At 42.5% G+C, this 22,785-nt stretch overlaps 1 protein-coding gene across 2 annotated transcripts in view; it reads right to left on the bottom strand.

The window, feature by feature from the left end:
• Window positions 1-14,579, bottom strand: part of ESRRB (estrogen related receptor beta) — a 167,856-nt gene extending 153,277 nt beyond the window's left edge. For both annotated transcript variants that reach the window (XM_084632618.1, XM_084632619.1), the window contains exon 1: window positions 14,430-14,579. In XM_084632618.1, coding sequence (XP_084488744.1) covers window positions 14,430-14,431 — 2 coding nt within the window. In that variant the 5' untranslated portion in view covers window positions 14,432-14,579. The remainder of the gene's footprint in view (window positions 1-14,429) is intronic.
• Between the last annotated feature and the right edge of the window lie 8,206 nt (window positions 14,580-22,785).

Below are 22,785 nucleotides of genomic sequence, written 5' to 3'. Positions count from 1 at the left end.
ATGGATGCGCACACACACACACAGTTGGTTTTTGACTGGCCCTAATACACTACCAAGGGGAGTAATCTCCCCCACCCACCCATATATACTGCTCTTGCATGGCAACAGGACAGTAGCTTGCATCACAGCTGGTATGCAAGGTGGAGGGTACAAGCAGAAGCTGAATGGCCAAAAATCCATTTCTTGTGAGCAAGTGGATGAGGAGGAAGTGGAGCTCTTTCCCCTGCCCCCCACCCCCTGCTGAACTTTCCATACATACACAGGTGTGCTGCAAGAGTTGACCAGGCACAGGAGAAGAAAGCAAGCAAGCTGCACTGTGAGATGGAGCCAAGTAACTTACCTCCCAATTCTCCCTCACTGGTAGAAGGAGGGGAGCACAGTAGTTGTGAAAAAAGAAAAGGAGTACTTGTGGCACCTTAGAGACTAACCAATTTATTTGAGCATAAGCTTTCGTGAGCTACAGCTCACTTCATCACGAAAGCTCATGCTCAAATAAATTGGTTAGTCTCTAAGGTGCCACAAGTACTCCTTTTCTTTTTGCGAATACAGACTAACACGGCTGTTACTCTGAAACCAGTAGTTGTGAGTCACAATTATTCCCCAGGGCTCTTCCTGAGGCTACCCAGCTATGCACTGCCCCTATATCCAGGGCAATGCTTAAAGCTGCAATCTGGCCTGTAATGTGTGTGTTTCTTTTTCCAGAAGGGCTTTGTGTAGGATTTATGTTTTGAGTTTACTGATGAAAGAATCACATTTTCAGGGTCAGAGTTAGGTTGTTCTGTTGTAGTTTAATATGCATTTCTTTTTACTTGGTGTGAATAATGTGCATATGTTATTTATATAGGCAGCGCAAAATGTATAATGTCCTTATCTCTTTACTTCCTTGCTTTTAAGACCTTGGCTTTTATAAAGTATGTGATTTGCCACTGAACTGTTGCCAGTTAGTCACCTCAATTGGTTTCTTAAACAAGGTCTTATTTGGGATATTTCCCTTTTTTAAAACATTTTTTCTTCTTTTGTACAAGTAACTGAAGACACAGTTTAGATGAAAGAGATGGAGGGGTCACTAGATTATTGGATTAAATGGAATGAGTGGCATTTACCACACCAACACTAGCTGGAAACCAACACCGTGCAGTGAGAGATTTAAGAAGCTCAATCAATTGAGCTTAATCAAAGAGCAGTTTAAGAGGTGATTTGATCATAGCCTATAAGTACCTACATGGGGGAAAGATTGCTGATAGTAGAGGGCACTTTAACAGAAAAAGGCACAAGACCCTATAACTTGTAGCTGAAACTAGACAAATCTGAGACTAGAACTAAGGTGCAAATTTTATAGGGAGGGTAATTAACCACTGGAACAATTTCCCCACGGGCATGCTGGAATTTCCATCATTTGAGGCATATCTGCACTTTGATCTGGGGATGTGATTCCTGGCTTAAGGAGACATCACCAAGCTAGCTCTCATTACACTAGCGTGCTAAAAATAGTATATAGCCATGACAGCACAAGTGGCGGGACATGCTAGCTGCCCTGAGTACGTACCATCCAAGACCCAGCATGCCAGCTTAATGAGAGGTAGTAGGAGTATGCCACCTCAAGCTGGGAATCACACCCTCAGCTCAAAGTGTAGGCATACCCATGTAGTCTTCAAATCAAAATGAAACGTCTTTTTAGAAGATATGCTCTAGCACAACCAGAAGTTATACAGGAATTACTGGATGAATTCTATGGCCTGTGTGATGGCAGAGGCCAGCCTGAGTACCACAGTGGTCCCTTCTGGCCTGGGGGGGCGGAGAAAACAAACCCTATGACTTTATATTCATTTTGCCACTTTGAAATTGTTGTAGAAAGCAGTCATCTGAAAGAGTGCGATGTGTACAAGCCACACAGTATCTTTGCTTCGGTCAGTTAAAGGATTCACCTACAACAAGGGCTGTTGGAGAATATATTATCCATCATCTCTTTATTTTTCCATCAGCTAGTTTTCATAGAATGGCAATTTCTTAAATATTTCACTATCTCTGCCCTGGAAAATTGCCTGTTTATGCCAATGAGAATATCTGTCTAATCTATCAGCATTTCTAAAGCACTTGGATATCACAGTGCTAAATGCTGTGCAGCACATGGATTTAAAAAAAAAAAAAAAAACACTGAGACTGGTCAGTAAAATTCATCCATGTTTTGAGTTTTTTGATGTCATTGGGCTGGTGAAACTCTGCAAAATAGATTAAATATTTTAAAAAAAGTTCTGCTCTGTTTACTCAAACTTTTCAGAACATGTACCAGTGGTCAATGAGACTTTACCACTAAAAAATAAAAAAAAAATAAAGACTTTTTCCTTTTAGTTATAAGACTAAAGTCACCTTTATCACAGGACCATAGTTGTAAATCAGTTAATTCCATAACCCTGCCTCTCTGTGCCACAACTTCTCTCATCCGTCCAGGATCACTTCTTTTCCTCTTATTATTATTATTATTATAGTTAATATTTATATTATGGTAGCACCCAAAGGCCTCAAACTGGGATTGGGGCCCCACAGTCCTCAGTATCATGGGCTAGGAATGGGAGCATGGGCTCAGGTTTTGGGCAGGCTTGTACAGCCCAAGGTGAAGTCTGGGCCACCATGTCTTCACTTGTGGGGAAGGGATAGGTACTGAGACTTGGCAGGGGGAGGAGGAGGAAGTTGGGCGGCGGCTCCAGGCTAGGAAGGAGGGCTCCAGGGGTCCCAGTTGCAGGCATGTTCCAGCTCCTCTAGGTTCTCTCGCTGTTCCCCAACCCAGTCCCAGGCCCTGCAGCAGCTACTCCAGCCCCTCTAGGTCTCACTCTCACCTTTGCCCGCACCCACAGACATGCATGTGTTTATGTGGTAGCAGGGTCCCCACCATATTTCCACTGGAAACATGTACAGGCTTCTTTTACTCACTGCTCCTACAATCAATAGCTTCAATGACACCTTGTCAAGGTGGTCAGATGTTTTAAGGGGGCAGGTTATCATCCAGTCTAGTGCCACCTGCTCGTGCCTCAACTTTGCTATTTGGGGGCAGGTTATCCAGCATTAGTACAACACGACAGATACAAGCAAGACAAGAAGGAAGCTGACCTTGTGTTGTAAGTTTCCAGGACAGCTCCTCCACTGGTGAAATACCGCTGCATTCCAGAAATAAGGTCCTACTGACAAATTAGCAGCTTGGCTTCTTTTCTCAGAAACGTGCTTTTAACAGAGATGCAGGGGCTCCCAGATGAGCAGGAAAGCAGCAGCACAAACTCCCACTTGGTTGCATTTTAAGAGATGCCTGTAGAACATCTTCTCTTTTAAAAAATGTGTGTTTGTACAACAGCAAATCAGCATTCACATTTACCTGACATTTCAACTGGGCTCAGAAAAAGGGAGACAGTGCTGTTTGTGGCTTGGCATGGAGTATAAATAGTAGTGTGGCTCCCTACCACTCCTGACCTGCCAGGAGTGTGTCAGGTCTTTGAGGACTCCGAACAGGAGATCACACACCATTAGAGATTCAGCTTTTTATTCCAGTCAGGATCAGGGCCCAGATGTGCTAAGCACTGTACAGACACACAAGGGGAGAGAATGTCCCTGCCCTACAGAACTTGAAATCTAAATTTGAAACAAGATACAAGGTAAGTGTAACAATCAATCAAGGACCACCAAGGGGGGAGGGGGAGTCAAATCATTCTGAAAGTGTTATTTTTCTTTTCTAATGAAATTAGCTGTTCCTGACTGCCGCCCAGCCTAGGCATCAATGGAGAGTTCAGACTCTGGACCCATCCAATCTCCTTTTCTCGCCCCAGGATCTTTTGAGGAAGACCATGTTAAAGTAGGTTTCAGAGTAGCAGCCGTGTTAGTCTGTATTCGCAAAAAGAAAAGGAGGACTTGTGGCACCTTAGAGACTAACCAATTTATTAGAGCATAAGCTTTCGTGAGCTACAGCTCACTTCCTCAGATGCATATCGTGGAAACTGCAGCAGGCTTTATATATACACAGAGAATATGAAACAATACCTATTCCCACCCCACTGTCCTGCTGGTAATAGCTTATCTAAAGTGATTTCCAGCACAAATCCAGGTTAAAGTAGTAGTTCAGGAGGTGCCTTATTCCCACAATGTGCTCTTAAGTTACTTACAGAGCACACAGCACTAAGCACCAAGACACTAAACTCTTCCCAATTACCACTGCATTTTGCATAGAGAGCATTGTGAACGGGTCACCTTTTTACAGGGGCCTCATCTACTTGGTGGAATTTTTAGTTTTTAGCATTACACTTTGTGACAATAAAATTAAATGTATTTATTTTCCATAGTTATTTCAGTGCTTTACAGGGCCCAGTTTTCAAAAAGGCCTTTAAAACTATACCTGTAAAATTCATAAGGGCATCTGTTTGCACAGACAAAAACAGCATTCGTGCTTGCAATTGCACTTGTATGAGACGTGAACAACTATGCATCCACAGTGCGTCACTGGAGAACCTAGTTTGTTTTAAGCATGCACTTCTAATAGGCCCATTTTAAAGCCTGGCCTCACAGTGCTTATAGCTGGATTTGTGGCTTGTCTCAGTAGTCAAGGTCCAGAACAGAACCGGAGGCCTGAGCTTCATAACCCAAACAGAAAAGCCTGGGAGATTGGAGTAGCCCTCATCTAACCTTTCTCTTACCTTGGGCAAATCTAGTCCTACCCAGCTCCTCCTTCAGAAGCCATGCTGCCATTGGCCAAAGTCTACCCTAGAGCTATGCAGTAAGCAACCCTTGGGAAAGCAGCATTAACTCCCAAGCAGAAATATGGAGCATCAACCAGGGAGGACAGCTGGTTTCTAGCCCCTTCTACAAAACAACACAGAGGGAAGACCCAGTGAAGTTCCCCTGGTGTCCCAGGCAGTCAGAGGGGGTACACTATTCTGTTGACACTTACCACCGTCATCCCTCCAGGCAGAGGAGAGAAGGGGGCCATTCAGCCCTTACTGTCTGTAAAGCAATTTGAAGATGAAGAGCTCGGTCAGTGCCTGAGGTTGGGCTATTGATGCACATACTCAGCAGGGGATGAGAGCAAAGAAAGACAAGGGCTGGAGCAGAATTAGGTGCTCAAGTATTTGGGAAAACTCCCCATACCCTGCTACGCAGAGCAGCAGGTCTGTGATGGCCCTCCCAGACGGACCACTTGAAAGTTGGCTCACTGATACCTGATCCACACTGTAGCCTCAGCAATGTCATTTTAGAGGAGTGACACTTTCAGGGGCTGGGAACAGCATGGAAAACACAATCCCGACTGCCCTGCCCTAGAAGGGAGAGGAGAGGGACCTTCACATACATAAAGATGCTCTCGCTAGCCTGGCTGCCCCTCAAAGCCATAGAAGCACCACCAGTCTTCCCCATCCCCCAGAGGGAACAGAACAGGTATCCCGTCCCCATCCTACTCCAACCCCCAAGAGGAGTCTAGAAGTGGTACCTTCTTACCACACAGCTGAATCCTTGGTTGTGAAGGTAAATTTTTTTCAGCTGCCCCAAGACACTCCTGTTTTACAGAATATGTACGGTAAGCAGCAAAAGAGCAGGAGCTCAGCTTCTGAGTTTACACAGGCTAATAGCAATAAGGCAGCTGGCTACACTGGGGAAGAGGAAACCACATGACCCTGAGCTACTATCTACAACACAGACAGTCACTAAATGCTAATGGTGTGGGATGAGAGGTTGCTTCCTGTGAACACTTATTCTGTGAATGTTCATGGCCTTCAAATTCTCTCGTGCTTAGGCTCCCTTTCTTAAGAGTGGAACCTCTTGTGCTCATCTGCCCTCCCTGAACCCCGCTTCCCCTCCATGTTGAAAGGAGCCTTGGGCTGGGCTACAGCTAAAAGGAACATCTTTATGCTTCACCCTCCCTCACCTGCATGCAGGAAACATGCAACAGAAGGTAATGCTTGAAGCTACAGGGAATAAAGATCCTCTCGGGGATAGGTGTTCACTTGGCTGACACAGTGTAGTTCACAGCTAATTCAACATTACTCCACTGATGCGTGATTCAGCAAAGCGATACACCTTGACCACAAGATGAAAACCCATCAAGTGACTGAATCCTCAATTTCAAACCTGCTGTGGGCCTGTGCAATATGGAAGTGGGACTGACTGAATTTTTCACTGACTGAAGCCCATGGCTGCCATGTAATCTGTACATGGGTACAGATAGCAGAAAATGCTATAACATACCATCTTCATGCTTCTGAGCCATTCCTATAAATGGTTAATATTTAACATGGGGCCCCAGGATACATGTGCCCTCCAGACACCTTCGCAACAGCCAATCTAGATTCAGCCCACGCTGTTGTGGGGGAGAAGGGGAAGACAGAGAAAGAACAAGTATACTCAGCTTAAACTCAGTCTGTGCATAACCATCACCCCATTCCCACTCTGGGGCCCTGTACTGTTTATACTGCTGCAGCACATCTATACTAAGAGTTCACTGATGCAGGTACACTGCTTGAACTATACCAGTATTTAAAAAAAAAATCCAGTACAAAGATAAGGCTTTGCCCTAGGATTAATGTGTTGCAACTCTGTGTAACAGCACATCACACATGCATGTAATTCAGCTATTAGCATACGAAGTGATGACCAATGTACTACTCTCCCAGAGATGTTAATAAGGGGAAAGGCAGCACTGTAGCATAGGAAAACAGGGTTGGCACATGTAAGAGCTCAGTACAAGGACACAGAGAACATGGAAAGCACTTTGTTTAGCAGAAAGAGCAGAGGCGCTAAAGGAACTAGAAATAAAATAACTAGGTGATTCTACATAACCATGTCTTCCTTTCACTGTTCCCCTCATCCACCTTCTCTTGTTCCTTCACTTTGTTTATTGTACCCTCTGGTTGTGTCTCCTCTTAAAATCAGAATGTAAGACCCTCAACTCCATCTTTTATTATGGCTTTGTGCAGTCCCCAGGGCAATAGGACCCTGATCCTGATCTAAATGAATAAATAAAAACAGGATGACATCAGTCATTGTGGCTTGTACCAATGGCCTCAGCCACAAGGTGGGAATCTTTACAAATACAAAGGAATGAGCAGGGGCAGAACACAACATGGGATTGAGCAGTGATTTTCATTCATTTCTTAACATGTTATAACCATGGTGCAGTACTGTGTGCTCTAGGAAACGCAGTACTGCCAGCTCCAAACATTCAAATATCATGAGCCGCTGCCCCCCCCCCAAAAGTCACAAGATTGGCAAGAGATTTTTTTAAATAGATGTTAGGTTGTTTTGTTTTGAACCTTAAAGACCCAAAAATCAGAGGGCAACATGTTTTCAAGCTTTTCTCTGCAACAATGATGCTAGCAACTTTTTTTAAAAAACGAAAACAGAGATTTTCCCATAATCACTAGTCTCCAGAAGCTGAGGTTTTAAGTAAAACATCCAATATTGCAATAACATCGAAGAACTGGTAACACTGTACAGCGAAATACAGAGACATAATATATAGGGCAATTACATTGATTTTTTTAAAGTGTATAGTGAGCAACTGGTATGACAGTGTACAAAAACACTTTACTTTAGATTAAAGCACCCTCTGGTTTTGGAGAGGATTCTGCAAGAGTCAGGGTCTTTGCAAATAGCACATACAACCTTCCAATCTAGCTATAGGCAGTTGTGTGAGACCTGAGTGAGAGTTTCTTTATAACCCTAGGAGAACATTCGGAAATAAAGGGGGTACAAGTTGACAGTGCATGTACATGCACAGGAGAGGGAACAGAGGAGAAAGGGGCGCAATGATCAGTGTGCTGGCCTTTCAACTCTGAAGACAAGAATCCAGCTCTTGTGTTAGGTTGCAAATGAAAGTCATTTGGGTGGAGGAGTATCTGGGGTGGCTGCAAGTCAAAACGGGGGCACACCAGCAGTGCCGTGTGCAAGCTAGGACTGAGATGCTTCAGCAAATCTGTGGGAGAGATGCTTTCACAGCCCACCCATTTGCTATGCCCTGCTCTCCGCCCTTCACTTTATAAGCACTCGCATTTCACCTGTGAGCTTCTTCACAAAAAGAGAGACAAGAAACAAAGCGTGTGGCTGCCCAGGATGGCATATATCTAGGGAGAGCCAGTAGAAGAGTAGCACTTTCTCCTCACTGACCTCTGCAAAGAGAAGGATGGTTTTGGTACAGAATCCCCTAAAGTGATAAGAACAGCACTGTCACTTCAGTGCCAACTACTTCCTGAAGGATCAATAAGCCAAAGTAATCAATTCTCTCAGACAGTCCTTATTCCTTAGGAGATGCCTGAGCCCTTATTTGCTATCATTTAACCTCTTCAGAGAAACCAGTTTCAGAGCCTTCCTATGCCTGACTGCTGCTTTGACATCAGGAGGGATGAATACACTCCCAAAGTTCCTGCTGACATTTCATAAAAGGAGACATCAGGAGCAACAGCTGGGGTAGGTGAGCATTACAGCGAGCCACAGCACCAGGGCCACTTCAAAAAGAAAGATCCAAAATTGAGGTTTACTGCCAGGTGGAAAGGGAGGAGGTGGGAAGGGAAAAAAGGTCAGGCAGAGAGGAAAAAGGATGTGTTCTGCATGGCACAAAACGGGATAACGGTTACAATAGGCAAAACACACTGGAGAACTCAGAGTATAACAACAATGCTGAGCATTTCTATGGGGCTTTACACCTCCAAAGCCCTTGTTCATCTTTACAGCCTTCCTGGGAGGCAGAAGAGTATTAATCCCATGTTATAGATGGGCAAACTAAAGCTCAGAAGTGAAAGGACTCGACACAGGCAGTACAGGGAGACAGTATGAGCTGTAGCTCACGAAAGCTCATGCTCAAATAAATTGGTTAGTCTCTAAGGTGCCACAAGTACTCCTTTTCTTTTTGCGAATACAGACTAACACGGCTGTTACTCTGAAACCAGTATTAGAGGTGTGATTAGAATTCAGGAGGTCCTGGTTAAGGGCATTGGACTATAGGAGCACACTCCAACAAGGGAGAAACTGGAAGGAAACTTGGGTACGAATCTAATCTCCAAGAAGGGGAGCAAAAGTGCAACATAAAGCTACACAGAAATGCAACTAGAGTAAAAGGAGTTCAAGAGTCAAGTGGATTCATATCTGGAGAAGGAGAGGGCTGAGGGTTTTTGTTGACAAAGCAGGAAATGAGGATTGCGATCAAACAAAAAGGGGAGGCTGGCTTGCTGAGCTAGGTAATCTGTCCAGGTCCTAATGCTGGTGAAATTCTTCTCACCATGAACATCACTCTCCTGGCTTTGTGAGCATCACATGACTCCTCAGTGAAACACCTAGGCTGTAACTCACAACTGCTGGGCAAATGGTAAAGGGAAGGGAAATGGCAGCAGCTCCTCTAATGAATGAAAATAAAGAGCCAATTAAACTTCCCTCTGATACATGTGAGACTTAGACCCTGGTTAGGCATCTTCTGTTCTGCATCCAGAGGATGATGTTTAACCAAACAGGAGTGGTATCCCACTGAAAGGGGAAATTCCCAGTGGGACACTCAGTGCTTTCGTCTAGATCTTGAGATTTCAGACTGTTCAACTGTGACATTTTCCAATTGTTATGGCTTCCTCTTAATCCTGTACAGTTGGATTCATGGCAATACAGTACTTGGCTTTACAGGCGGAGAGATAAAAACCAGTCCCAATAATTTTTCTTAAAATAGTCTGTAACATATGGCATACGTACCCTGCCACTGTGTGTTCTGTAAAGGTTTCAGTTGAGCTGTGTATGTATTTTGTGAAGCACTTCAGGATGAAAGGCAATACATATTTCTAAATTCTTCACAAAATGTACACATACACAGCTTCACTGAAATGCAGCCACCTCTGGGGTGGAGGGCAGAAAGCCATCCACAGAGTGCTGCACAGCAGTGGAGGGAGAAAGGAAGAGAAATTTTTGGTTAAAGGACACCATGGTAAACCCCTGCATTTACAGAAACTGCCAGGCAGGGATTAAAATAGATTGAATCAGGAGGGGAAGCTCTTCCTGCACCAGCCAAGAAGCAAGGGTTCTGTGATGGGGAGAACAGAAGAAAATTTAAGACTTTACCGGGTGCAGTTTGGCCACAGAAATCAGCCTCAAAGCTGTGAAGGGAATACTTTGCTGTAGATCTGCCCTGGGTGCCACTACTATGGAGGGCACAGGAGAAGGCAAAGAGAATGATTGTTATATATATATTCAGAACATATATTATATATAAAACAATACATGTATCAATGCAGCGTTTGGATGAACTTCAAGATTTATTGTTACTTACGGTAAATACTGACACGGGTTTCACCTTAGTAAATATTTACCTCTTGGATTAATAAAGCTGGAGGTTCATCTTAACAAAAAACAATAGGACAAATTCAGACCTCATGCACAATGCCACTGAGGTCAACAGAGTTATACCAGGGCTGAACGCAGCTCAATATCGATCTGCTTGTCATAGGATGAATGTTTAGATAAAGTTTTTCATCTACCTATCTCAGATTATGGATCAGCATCATTATTCCTATTTTACAGCTAGGGAAACTGAGGCACACGGAGAAGAAGTGATTTGGTAGTCAGAGCCAAGAAGCACACCTGCTACACTAAAAGACCCCTGCCGAAGGGAGCAGAGAGACTTTCACAGCACCAGCTCATTTCTTACACTTCAGTCTTTGCAGGTTTGGTTTTCACACCCAACCTAGGCCAGTGCCCTTCTGTCCTATTTTCCAACACACCAACACTTAGCAAAATAGGGTTGGGTCCTACCCCACGGAAGTCAATCAGAACACCTATTGTCTTCAGAGGGAGGAGGCTCTATCTAAGCATTTGTACTGAACCCATCACCAAAACATTGATTTGTCCCTGTGGCCGCGATTCTGATTTCTTAACTATACTATTTGACCCAAGACTCCTGCTAACCTGAAGAGTCAAATATGGCCCACTAACAAATCTGTCTACAGAGGCAGCACAATTTAGGAGCTTACCAATCCACATTTTTAAAAAACAAAAAGGGTTCTCGATGAGACAAATGGGACCAAAACTAATCCATTAAAACATTAAATCGAGTCTTCTAGAAACGGATAAAAGTTTCCTCTTCTCATAAACATGTGCCCCTCCACCCAACTATACGTTAGTGGAGAATTTATTTGGAGTTTCTATTAGGCCTCTGCATGCATTCCATATATCTTGCCTACCTACAGGAGAGCTGTTCTGAAACATCACTTGACTTTGTTTTAAATAGCTTGCTACAGTTTCCATTTTAGCTTTGTGAGATGATTATTTTTTCTTACAGAACTGAAGTTGTACAGCAGTTGAAAATGCTGATGGCTTAACTGATTTCATTTTTTTTTTTCCATAGCAGCCCTAAGGGGTTTTAACTCTTTCTGTGGCACTGAAATCCTGCTTTGGAGTTCAATGTTTAACTCGCGCTGGGAGACTCATAAATATTCGGAGTCACTCTCTCCCTCTCTGTTTGATTAGGAAATGAGCCTTTAACTCAATGTAATCCCCAAGCCATTAACAAAAAAGCCCTCAACAGCTCCACTATTAGAATTTCACTCCTAACCCACAGAGGATTGAATTAGATTAACATAACTACCCGCAATCTGAGTTTATTTTCTGTGCCAGATAGAAATGTGTTTTCAGGAAAGAAAAAGAGCGAGTGAGAGAGCAAACATGAGCATAATGAAATGTAAAAATAGAGGGATCAGAAACAGCTGGACAGATGTACAGGTGAAGAGAGAAAAGGAGAGAAAGATAGCTCAATAATAATTATTAACTGGCTGCTGACTTTTGGGCAGGGGGTTATTAGGAAGGACCCTAACAGCGTAGAATTGTTTTAGTAAGGACAGTGTTTTCCCCCAGGTGTTTATTCCCAATTTGCAGAGATTTACAGGTATACACCTGGTATGCTGCATTTCAGACACCTGTACAGTTGGTTTAGCACAGGTTTATTCAAAATTCCCAGGAAGTATTTTTTCACAACAACAAAAAAGAGAATGTATGTGTCAATTACTTTGCAGTCAAATGAACAGAAAAGGGTGTAATGAGCAAGATTTTTCATTCCTCAAAAATCACAAACAGGCCCATGACAAATTACATTTAAGGAATCAGTTTGGAGGAGATGAGGTTAATGGGTGCTTAGTCCACATAACATTAATTGTTAGCGAAGCAGAAACTAAATGATAACAGGCTGCATTCTTCCACACAATGCATCAAAGTTTTTTCCAATCATTTATCTAACCATGCATAGAGATAAAAGAGAAAGATGTCCCATAATCTATTGATCTACAAGCTATACAGCAGCAGGCACTTGATAATTTTTCCAAATGCAAGAACAAAACAAAGAATCTGCAGATTGTATAAGAAAAGATCCACTGTAGCGAAAAAGGGAGTCAAGTCCAGCAGTTTCATGGACACAGCCAAGAAATATTCCAAAAATCCTTAAGACTAAAGAGATAGAGGGTTTATTGGGAATACTTGCTCAGGAATGTTGGGATCTCTGCAGAAGTGTTTAATCATGGATATTTGCAGTCATGTCTGAATGTAGGCATGTTGGATTTTTGCTGCGTGCATGGTGGAGAAAGAGGTTGCTTTTTTAATTTTAAAATTTTAAGAGGATCTAAAACTAGTTGTACAGTACCTTCTTTATTTAACTAAAACAACAATTTTGATTTCTTCAATACATTTTAGAATAACCTGCTCTCATTTGAATAATTCAACTATAAAGGGAAATAAACAGAGAAACAATAAATGTAATACTGTGCCAAACAAACATTAAAAAAAATACATTAAAGAGCAACAGAAAGTGAAAAAAATCTTACCAGTCAGAACTAAGCTTTCTATACTGAGCATTGTCAAGTTGAGAATTCTATTTGATTTACTTTTTTGGAGGAAGCTTTGAGTTGCAATTATTTTAAACGTTACTAACCTATGGAAAATCAACATGTTTATCAGTGTTGTCCTGCAAGCTGTGCCTCTACAATTCCAGTTCGTTAGCTTCAGTCATTACATGGACGGTTTAAATCTTTGCAAGTAACAATTTGGAATAAGTTCCAAAAGAAAACAAAAATACACTCGCAAGTCAAAGACTTTGGGAATGGTAAAATTTGCATTGAATAAAAAGCCACAGTTCTATATGATGTATATTTATAGGGCGAGATCTGGCCTGTTTGTCACCTTCCCACACTCAATCCCACCACACCAATCTACTTTATTTCTTAGTACTTGATACTTGAATCAAAAGGCAGCTCTCCCGTTGTTCTGTTCATATTTTCATTAGAAGTTTGTTCAGTCCAAATTATTTCAAACCAAACCATTTTGTGTTCTTTTTGTTGCTTTCAAAATGTTAAAATATCTGTCCTAAAAAAAGTTGCCAGAGTGTACTTTGGGAACAATGTATATAACCGAAAATGTACCACACTGGAAAAACAAAAATAAAAATTGTAATCTTGATTTTTTCCCCCCGTGACACATTATAAACGCAAGAAATTTCAAAGAAGCCACATACATTTGTAATAAAGACTGTTCTATCCTTTAAAAAAAATATTAAAAGTAAACCGTCAAAAATCCCAAATCTTTGAGCCCAAAGTAAGAAACAAGACAAACGATTTCAATTATTTCCGTTTTTTGACCCAAAAAAATGTTTACATAATGAATAAAAACTAGTTTCAGATTCATTTTTAAACCTTTGTAATTAGAGCTTCTCCTACTTTTTCCTTTAACAAAAACCACACCAAAATACACACCAATTGTATGAGTTTTATTTTGCATTTTAGATACCTTAAAGCAAATACCTCACACAATGGAGTCCTCCTTTGATTGTCACTGTGCTGACTTCTCAAAGTCTTGCACCCCTCTATTGCGAAATTAAATTGTTTGGGGACCTTTAAAATTAGACAAACGTCAGCTGCTCAATGCCAAACGCCTTTGGTGAAACAAAATTTCATTTTCATGTGTGTGCTAGAGAAGGTGTGAGCCAAAACTAGGGGTTTTGGGGGGTGGTTGGGAGAATGGTTGTTTTTTTCTTTTAGTAATTGGTTGCTGAAGTTTCCAAGTATGTGGTTTTTATACAAACGGTGGGGAAATATCACCTGTCCTTGGTAAGCCCTTAAAGCAGAGTTACATTATACAGTGGCCTTTTCAGAACACCAGCAAAGCTGACTATTTCCATTCCCAAAACAAATCCCATTCTGCTCAAACTTTCATTTGTTTTAAGAAAAAAACCCAATATCCAAATAGTGAAACTGACTGATTTACATGAAGTTCTGAAATCATCTTGCCTGCTTGTGGATCACTCTGACCTTCCTTTGACAGTGTGAAAACAGAAAAAAAAATTTAAATCACATTGAGATGCTGCCATAATTTTAAGCCCAGATAAAAGGATTAGTACAGGGAGACATTTGGATCCAAAACACAATAAAAGGTAGAAGTTAAGTACTTACATGCTGCAGGTTGAGAGAGAAGCTCTGGGCTGGAACAGAATTTCCCTTGCCCTCAGGTGTTTCTAATTGCGGATTAAATATCTTTTGGTTCTGCCTGCACCAGCCGACAGTCCCCTCTGCGTCTCTGCCTCTTTGTGACTAGGACACAGTACTCCGAGTCCCAACCTATAAATAGATCCCAGCTCTGTGATTGATATAACAGGCAGCTGACAAAAAAAAAAAAAAACACAACAAACCACCACCACACCATAGGTCTTAAGGAAAGCAGCAAAAGCTGGACTTTCACCTGTGCACTGCACCCAGAGAGGAGTCCCCCACAGTCACCATTTCCCCACAGCAGCATTACAGCAACTTTGGGTATGTAAGCAAGTGAACAAAATTCACTGTACCAAAAGAAGGAAAAGGAAAAAAAGTACAGATGCTGGCTTGGATTTGACTCCTTTACACCTTGAAGTTAAAAAAGAAAAGACAAGAAAAAATGTGAGCTGAGTACAGTTCTGAACTGTGTTTTATTCCAAACTCTTTCCATGAAACTTTGCATTCCTGCTGCAGAATAAACTGGGGCTGACACCTGGGTTAGTAACTGCAAGGTTAGACAGCTTCCTGAAGGACTCTGCAAAGAGTTCAGGGCTTGAGAATGAAGTTACTGTTCTCCATGAACCATTTGATCAGGACACTCCCTGACAACTAACATCAGGATATTGACAAAATTCCCACTTTTAAAGGAAGCCCCAGACCAAGGAATTCCCTGTTGGCTTGTGTTAGCTCAGAGTAACAAGTTACTAAACTTTGGGGGATTTGTATAGGAGTTTGGGGTTTGATCAAGTCCTTGAATATTTGGAAAAACCTCCCAGTGATTATGTGTGTAGCTATGGAATTGTCTTTCACGGAACGGGGTGAGCCCCGTTCTTTGGGACACGTATGCATGACTGGATAAAGCCCTTAAGGATGGACGTTAGCAAGCAATCCTGCCTGGCCTGCATTGGTAAGTGTGGGGATGGTCTAGATGGGACTTTACAGGGCTTTTCCCTCTCACACTTCTGATTTCTTCTACTTGCTCCCAAATCAGTCTCAGCAGCAGATCAGTTGAAGTCTCAAGCTTCTGTAGGAAGTGGCTGTTAGCACTATTCTCCAAGCCTTCTCTGACTCCCAGATGTTTAACATCAGTAGTGACCTCCATGGGGGATATGTAGCTCTCCATACCAATTGGACTCAAAGGTATGGCCCGGTGGGTGGTAACTGCAGCTGTGTATTGAGGGATACAGAGGGCAGAAGAAAAAGCTGAGGGAATAATGATCTTCTCAACATTAGACATTTTGGGGGGTCTCACACAGTGTGGTAACAAGGACCAGTTCAGCTCTGGTGGTGAAAACCAGGTACCAGCACTCATCAAAAACTTTTACCACCATGTCATCTAGATTTCCTCTGAGCAGGGTTAGGTAAGATGATGTTCAAAAATTAGTGTCCCACATACACTACTGCTACTATTTCCATAAAGTTGCACCAGTGCTAGTGCAGTGGTGGGAGATTTCCCAAAATAAGCCTAGGAGACACACCAGCATGGCCCAGGTTTCAGGTTACACCAGGTGATTATTCATGTAAATAGCTGAAAGCAGTTTCCCTACTTTAAGGCCAAATCTTTCAGTGCCGACACAGGCAATGCATTCTTTGGAGTCAATGGGCCTTTTCCCTGAGTAAAGAGGGCAGGACTTATAATTCTTATTTCATGAAAAACATATGTCATGTCATTTCCCTAATATTCTAATTCTTGCAGCATGGTCTAGTGGACGAAACAGTGGGCTGGGTGCAGGACACATGGGTTCTGTTCCTAGCTGCGCCTTGTGTGATTTTGAGCTAGTTGAGCTCTGTGCTTCAGTTTTCCCATCCATAAGGCAGCGATAATGATGCTTAACCTCCATTGTAAAGCACTTTGGTATCTACAGATGAAAAGTGCTATACTTAGCATTATGATAAACAGCATGCCAGATTCAGCCCTAGTATAGTGCCATTGACTTCAATGGAGATGCACCCATGCCTTTCAGCTGAATTTGGCCCTTTGATTTTTGCTGAGACGAACACCAAGTCAATATCTAACTGAACGGACAACAAATCTTGAATTTCATCAAAAACACAACCATATTTTCATGAATGTGCTCTAATTTTGGGTGCCTAAAGGGAGAGACTTGGGGTCAGATTTTGAGAGATGTTGAGTACATGGCTCCCCTGACTGTTTCAGAGATGCCACTCCAACCCACCCCATCATGGGTGGAAGTGGTATTGTAGCAGCCTTTCCTCAGTTTCCCCAGAGTCTTCTCTGGCCATAGGAGTGACCTGGCCTCCAGCCAATCCATCTAACAGAGTCCAACCCCTTCCAGGCCCTCGGAGTCCTTCACTTGAAGTCCAACAGAAAATAGCAAAACAACTGAATCTTCAGCCCAGCTGGGCTCAGCTGCCAACCTCCTTCTTTGCAGGCTAATCCCAGCTGCAAACCGTACTAACACTGACCAAGTTTCTGGCTTTCACTCTCACCGCCCCCGGGTTAGCACACACTTTCCCCTCTCAGGGTTTCAGACAGGCTACAGTCTCTCATTGGCTCCTGTCTCCACCGAGGCTCCTTGCCTACCGCAGGATAGTGTGTCTGGTCTGCTTCCCCCACCAATCCCCCTCTTCCAGACTGTCTTCCTCTAAAGTCCAACCCTGCACAGGTATAACAGGGCAGGACTAACTGAACTAGGCTAACTGGTCTCAAGTCTATCCTTAAAGGGGGCAGGCCACCCTATTACAGACTTCAGCTGGAATTTTTAGTGCTGAGTACTTCTGAAAATCAGGCCAAGGTGCGGTACCCAAATCCAGTGGCCATTTTTGAAACGTTTGACCTTAATACAAGTCTAGTTGTTTACATTCTGAACCAAATAAATAAAAATGCAACCAATTCGTTCCTTGCCTTTCCATATCACCTATCTCCAAACCCTTTACAAACATTACCTAATTAAGGCCCCATGCAAGGTAGGCCAGTATTATCATCCCTATATTGTATTGGGGAGAGGGAGTCCGAGGCACAGAGATACCAAGAGATTTGCCCACACTGTCTCAGCAACACAGTGGCACAGCCTTGAACAGAGCCCAGAATTCTTTGAATCTTCATCTCCTCTTTTACTAGAGCACATGAATTTAGTTGTTATACTTTGGGAGAAAGAAGTCAGAGGCCCAGGAAAGACACTCCTGAGCCTGAAGCTGGTTCTTGTCACAGAACTCTCTTGGCCCTGACCCAGTCAACTTCTATGTGGAAGCTCCTCTTCATTCCAGCAGTAAATGATTTGTGTCAGGCAGTCTCACAGAGACATGGACAGACGGGGTAGAAACCCTATAGCAGAGGAAATCCTACATAGACTTTACACCCACTGCAACACACTGTAGAAAGGAGACCAGAAGAGTGCAAAAAAAAAAAATCACCTCAAAATATATTTAAAAACAAGCTACTTGTAGAGTGGATAAAGTTTAATATATTTTTCTTCAAACACCTAGTCTAGAGTATTGCCATCTGGAAAACAGGGACTGTATCTGAGCAGTCTCTCTCACTGGTTATTTGCTGTTGCATTTGTTATTAAAAGGTGCCTGTCATTAGTACCTACTGTAGTTAAAGTTGAAAGCAGCTTCCACTATAAACTCCTGCTTCACAGGCTCATAAAACTATTATTTATGTATATGAAATTTTCAGTGATTGACTTCTGCTCAAGGGTGAGGGGTTTGGGGCAGAGGGCAGGAAAAGTGTAAGTGTGTGGGTGGGTGGCTGGGAGGGAGCAAGGGTCAATTGGGCAAAACCCTTTCAGCCATTTGTAAATTATTATGGAAGAATGAAACATACTACACTTTTCCTCCAATGTTAAAAAAGAAAAGTAATCATACTTTAGACAGGGCTACAGTAAATATATATGAAGCTTGAAAGATGGCTGAGACAGACAGCTGGGATCTTCCTTTGAATTGAGTGTGTGGAAAAAAGCAAGCACCCAAAAAATCACTTCTATGCATGCTAAGCATATCTGCCATGATTTTAGCAGAGCCCAATGTAACCGCACCTGTTTTAATGTCAGGGAAAACATAAGGATGTACAACTACAACAAAAAAAATCAATAAAAATCATTCCATAGTTTTAGGATATTCTATCCACAATCTTTTTTAAAAAATTTTGTAGAATGCAGCAAAAATAGTTTTTTTTAAAAAACTTTCCCATTAGGAAGATTCAGTTGTCATTTTAACAATCTACAAGAGAACTCTCACCAGCCAAAAACTGCAGCATAGGTGGGATATCATCCTATAAGCCTCAGTGGGGTGTGAACTTCAGAGCCTTCAAATTGGGACCATTTAAATACTAGCATTATTATGAAGAAATATAAAGAAAATAAAATAAAAAAACCCATGTCAAGGCTGCCTGGTTAACACCACTAAGCGTGACAGAAATGCAGAAGTAGAGGTTCCAACAGCAACATGATTTTGAGTGCATTGCCTATATGGAGTATTTTCCAGATCTGTTTTTGTGTTTAACTGGATTGTTCAAATATACTCCTCATACACAGGATGCACAAGACAGTGGAGTTGCTGATGCCAGTGGAAGCCTAGCTATTGTGTTTCCTGACCTTTGGAGAATTTTAATGCTGTAACCTTAACATTACATTAATTTGCATTTTTCTGTGTAATCTATATTCTCAACAGGGCTTTTCTTGGTGTTCTCTGAATAAAACTCCATGTCCAGCACTCTCCCAACAAGCTCTAGAATCATGAGATATTCTTGCACCTTGCAATGTCCTCCTTTGTACCACTGGAGAAAATAACACCACTGACTCAATGCAGTTTTGACTTTTATTCCTTCTTTAGTTTCAATATATTTTATTAATTCTCAAATATTTTTAACTGTGGCTGTCCAATCACAGTTTTGCCATTGACTTTAAGAGTATTTGTGCCTGATCATACTCCTATCAATTTATGTACTGTTGAGTTCACCAATATTACACTAGTGATCCACTGTTCGGTACACACAGTATAGTGTACTCATGTTAGATATTAGTACTTAAGTGGAGTGTATTCAAAGACTTCAATGTGTCTGAATTTGTACAGAAATAAAATGTATGAGGCTCTATCTAAAGCTTATTAGCAGCAGGACAATCACACACTGCAATATATTTAAATATCCCTCCTAAACACTTAATTCTGAAGCATTGACTCTGCCTACAAAAGTTAGTGAGTTTATATGATAGTTTAAATGTCCACTTCCTAGATTTGCTCCTTGGGGAAGGCATCTGCCTCAGATGTTATCACCATATATAGAAAACACATATGTACTTCTGTGAAGCACCTACAGCACTTATTTGTTACTTTATAGCACCAACAAGTACACACCTGTGCAGACAGAGCATTAACTAGGCACTTAATAGCCTGCTGGTATGTCTGAGATTTGTATAAGGTCAGCTTGAGACTAGCAATACTGTTTCATGTTCTCAATAACCTTGGGGGCAGGGAGAGGGAAAGAGAGCACGGCTAGTTTTATAGCAAACACCTATTGTAATAATATCCATACTAAAGTTGATAGCAGGAAAAGGGGGAGGAAGACAGAGATTTAAACCAGTTTTAGTGCCAAAGGAAATAGGGAGGAGCTGAATAGCCAGGGACATGGTGGTACCCTTGCCTAGGTTGGTTTGTTTGAGAACAGACTCCCTTAGAGCATCTCTAACAACAAACAACAGTCACCGATGGGCCCAGCCATTACATTTGGCTCCAGATCCAAACTTCCAGAATATATGAAGGCCCTTTGATCTGGAGTTCTGGTTCAGCCCACCACAGAGATTAAAATAAGCTTCCAAATTCAGATTGGGCTTTTATACTGAAATAAAATGATCCTCCCCACACACTCTACAAACACTCTAACAAGTCACAGTCATCCAAAAGCAAAGTCCAGCTTCTATGGGAGCCCTAAAGCAGGGCATTCCTTGGCTACAAACACCATTTCTAGCTAATGAAGGAATAAACAGTTCCAGGAGGAGTCCCCCAGCTCCACAAAGCTTGAAAATCAACAGATAAATGAGACTCAAAATTACTTGCCTGCTTTCTGAGGTCTGCTTGGGAAGAGCCCAATTCCGCAGCCCTTATACACATAAAGAATAAGCTCCCTGATCAACGATAATCAGATGAATCCATGGAAGGAGATAAGTCACCAGCATGAATTGCCTGGGTTTCCAAAAAAGGAAAGGAAAGAATCTAAAGCAAGTCTCTTGTGGGGGGCCATAGGGCACAAAGCTCATCTCTAAAGCAGTGCCAAGAATTTCCTGCCTTGCCCAATCTCTTAGGAAAGTCACTAACTTCTCAACATTCTCCCCTTACTCCAAGGCAGAGCCCTCTCCTGTATCTCTGATCCGGAGCTAAAGCTGCGCTCTCCTAATCAAAATTAAGAAAGCGTCACTCTCGGGGCGTTTCATAAAAGAAAAGGAGAATCCTATATATGTCATACTGTGAGCATTCTTCTGTTCTTGAAGGCTAGTGAGATGGCAAAAACAGCATTCATGCCCAGACTGCCTCAAACCAACATTTTGTCAGATCTCCCGTACCAAGCAGGGTCAAGGCCAGTCCATACTGGGAGACCTCCAAAGAATATCCGGAACAAGGAGTGGTGTTAATGATTCAATAAGGCAGTAGTGAATCCTAGTATCAGCATGGAGTCAGGAACTGCGCTGCTGGAGCTGCTAGTTTATGGATGAGACAAGTCAAACCATCTAATTTTTATTTTGGTATTTAAGATCCCATTTTACAAACAACTGGGGTGTTAGAATCAGGCCAAGACACCGAGGTTATCTCAGGAAATTAAATTCTACCTTCCCAAAATTCACCCTTGCATTTTCAGCTCTATACAGTATTTCCTTTTCCAGATGTTTGTGTAGGGCTGCTGTGCACTGTTAAACAGCTGCTACGTGCCACCCCAGAGGAGGTTGCATTTCAGTTGTGGGTTAAGCAATTTCTATCTCTCTACACAAATTCTGCTAGTGTCTCTCAATCCTTCCCCATAGCACCCTCTGCTTTTCCAGTCCTGATGCTTGAGGTCCACCCGCCAAAACACACACATATTCCAGCTTTGCCAGTTTACCTCAGTTAGCCTTGGATTCCCTCAAACAGCTCTACCAATGCACTCCACTCTAGACCTCTAGCAATCCTTGTTCTTGCAGTCCAGCTCCCAAAGACAGGAAACCTTTCATGTGTTAGAGCATGTCATCCACATTAAACAAAACCCTTGTTTAAATTAGATCATAGTGCATTTGCTATGAGGCAGCTTGTAGGAAATTCCCAGGGGGAGTCCACACTGCTGTTGCTCTGTCTCTGGCAGACAACGAGCACTTCCCATTTCTATCATGTCAGGCATCCACCTGGATACCCAGAAGAGAGCTATTCTGAACAAGCTAATGGGAGCAGCACATGCTGCCTACTGCACACACAGACCATCAGGCAGGTGCATGTGCTGCCCATGCCATTGTCTGGGTTCTATTCACCTTTTATCACCCCTACCTTGGTCCAAAAGGTACTTACAGCCAAGAACAGGTAAAGAAAGTGCCATAGGTATCACAAAACCACAGACACAGCAGCACTGGAGGCTGTCAAGAAAACATGTTTGGTGTGCAGCTGAGGAGATACTGGGACTGCCTCTCTCAGATGGGCTGAACTGAACCTTAATTCCAAAGATGCCAGTGTTTGAGGGCATTGAAGGGAAGACACTAGGACTCTGTAGCAATCCCTGCCTACTAGGTGATGGTAGCTACAGCTGAACTTGAACTAGCCCATAGTCCCACACAAATGAAACACTAATGTGGTAAAAGTGAAGCCTATAAACAGCTGAATCTTTCCCCTTTCAAAAGGCTATAGATCTACTAGCATTAACAGTGCAAAGAAACTGCTAGCCAAGTTCTGCAATCTAAAGTGAATTTACCCGAAGTCCCACGCAAACAGCTCTCCTAGGATTCTTGTTTCTGCAGGATTCTTTCATTTTAGTGGTGTTGCTCTGTCCCTTGTTATCACTTTATCCAGGACTCCTCCTGCTGCAGAGTCTATCCCAGCCTGGAATAACCAGTCCCTTCCATTGCTTCTGCCCACAGCCTTGTTGCTGTTTGAAGGTAAGGTTCAGCTCTTTGCCAGTCCCACCCTCCAGCAGGGTGTCACTGTCATTCTCACAGTGCACACAATTGCACATGTTCCAGCTAGGACTGCCCATAACAGAGGAAGTAAAACTATTGGTTGCAGATCCCAGATCATTAGAATAGCCTCTCCCCTGGCACACTGAACACCAGGCAACTCGCCCAGGAACTTGTACACAACTTTTAAA

This window comes from Lepidochelys olivacea, assembly GCF_965140295.1.
Source record: "Lepidochelys olivacea isolate rLepOli2 genome assembly, chromosome: 6".
NCBI classification, from domain to species: domain Eukaryota; kingdom Metazoa; phylum Chordata; order Testudines; family Cheloniidae; genus Lepidochelys; species Lepidochelys olivacea.
This window is presented reverse-complemented; position numbering and strand designations above follow the sequence as displayed.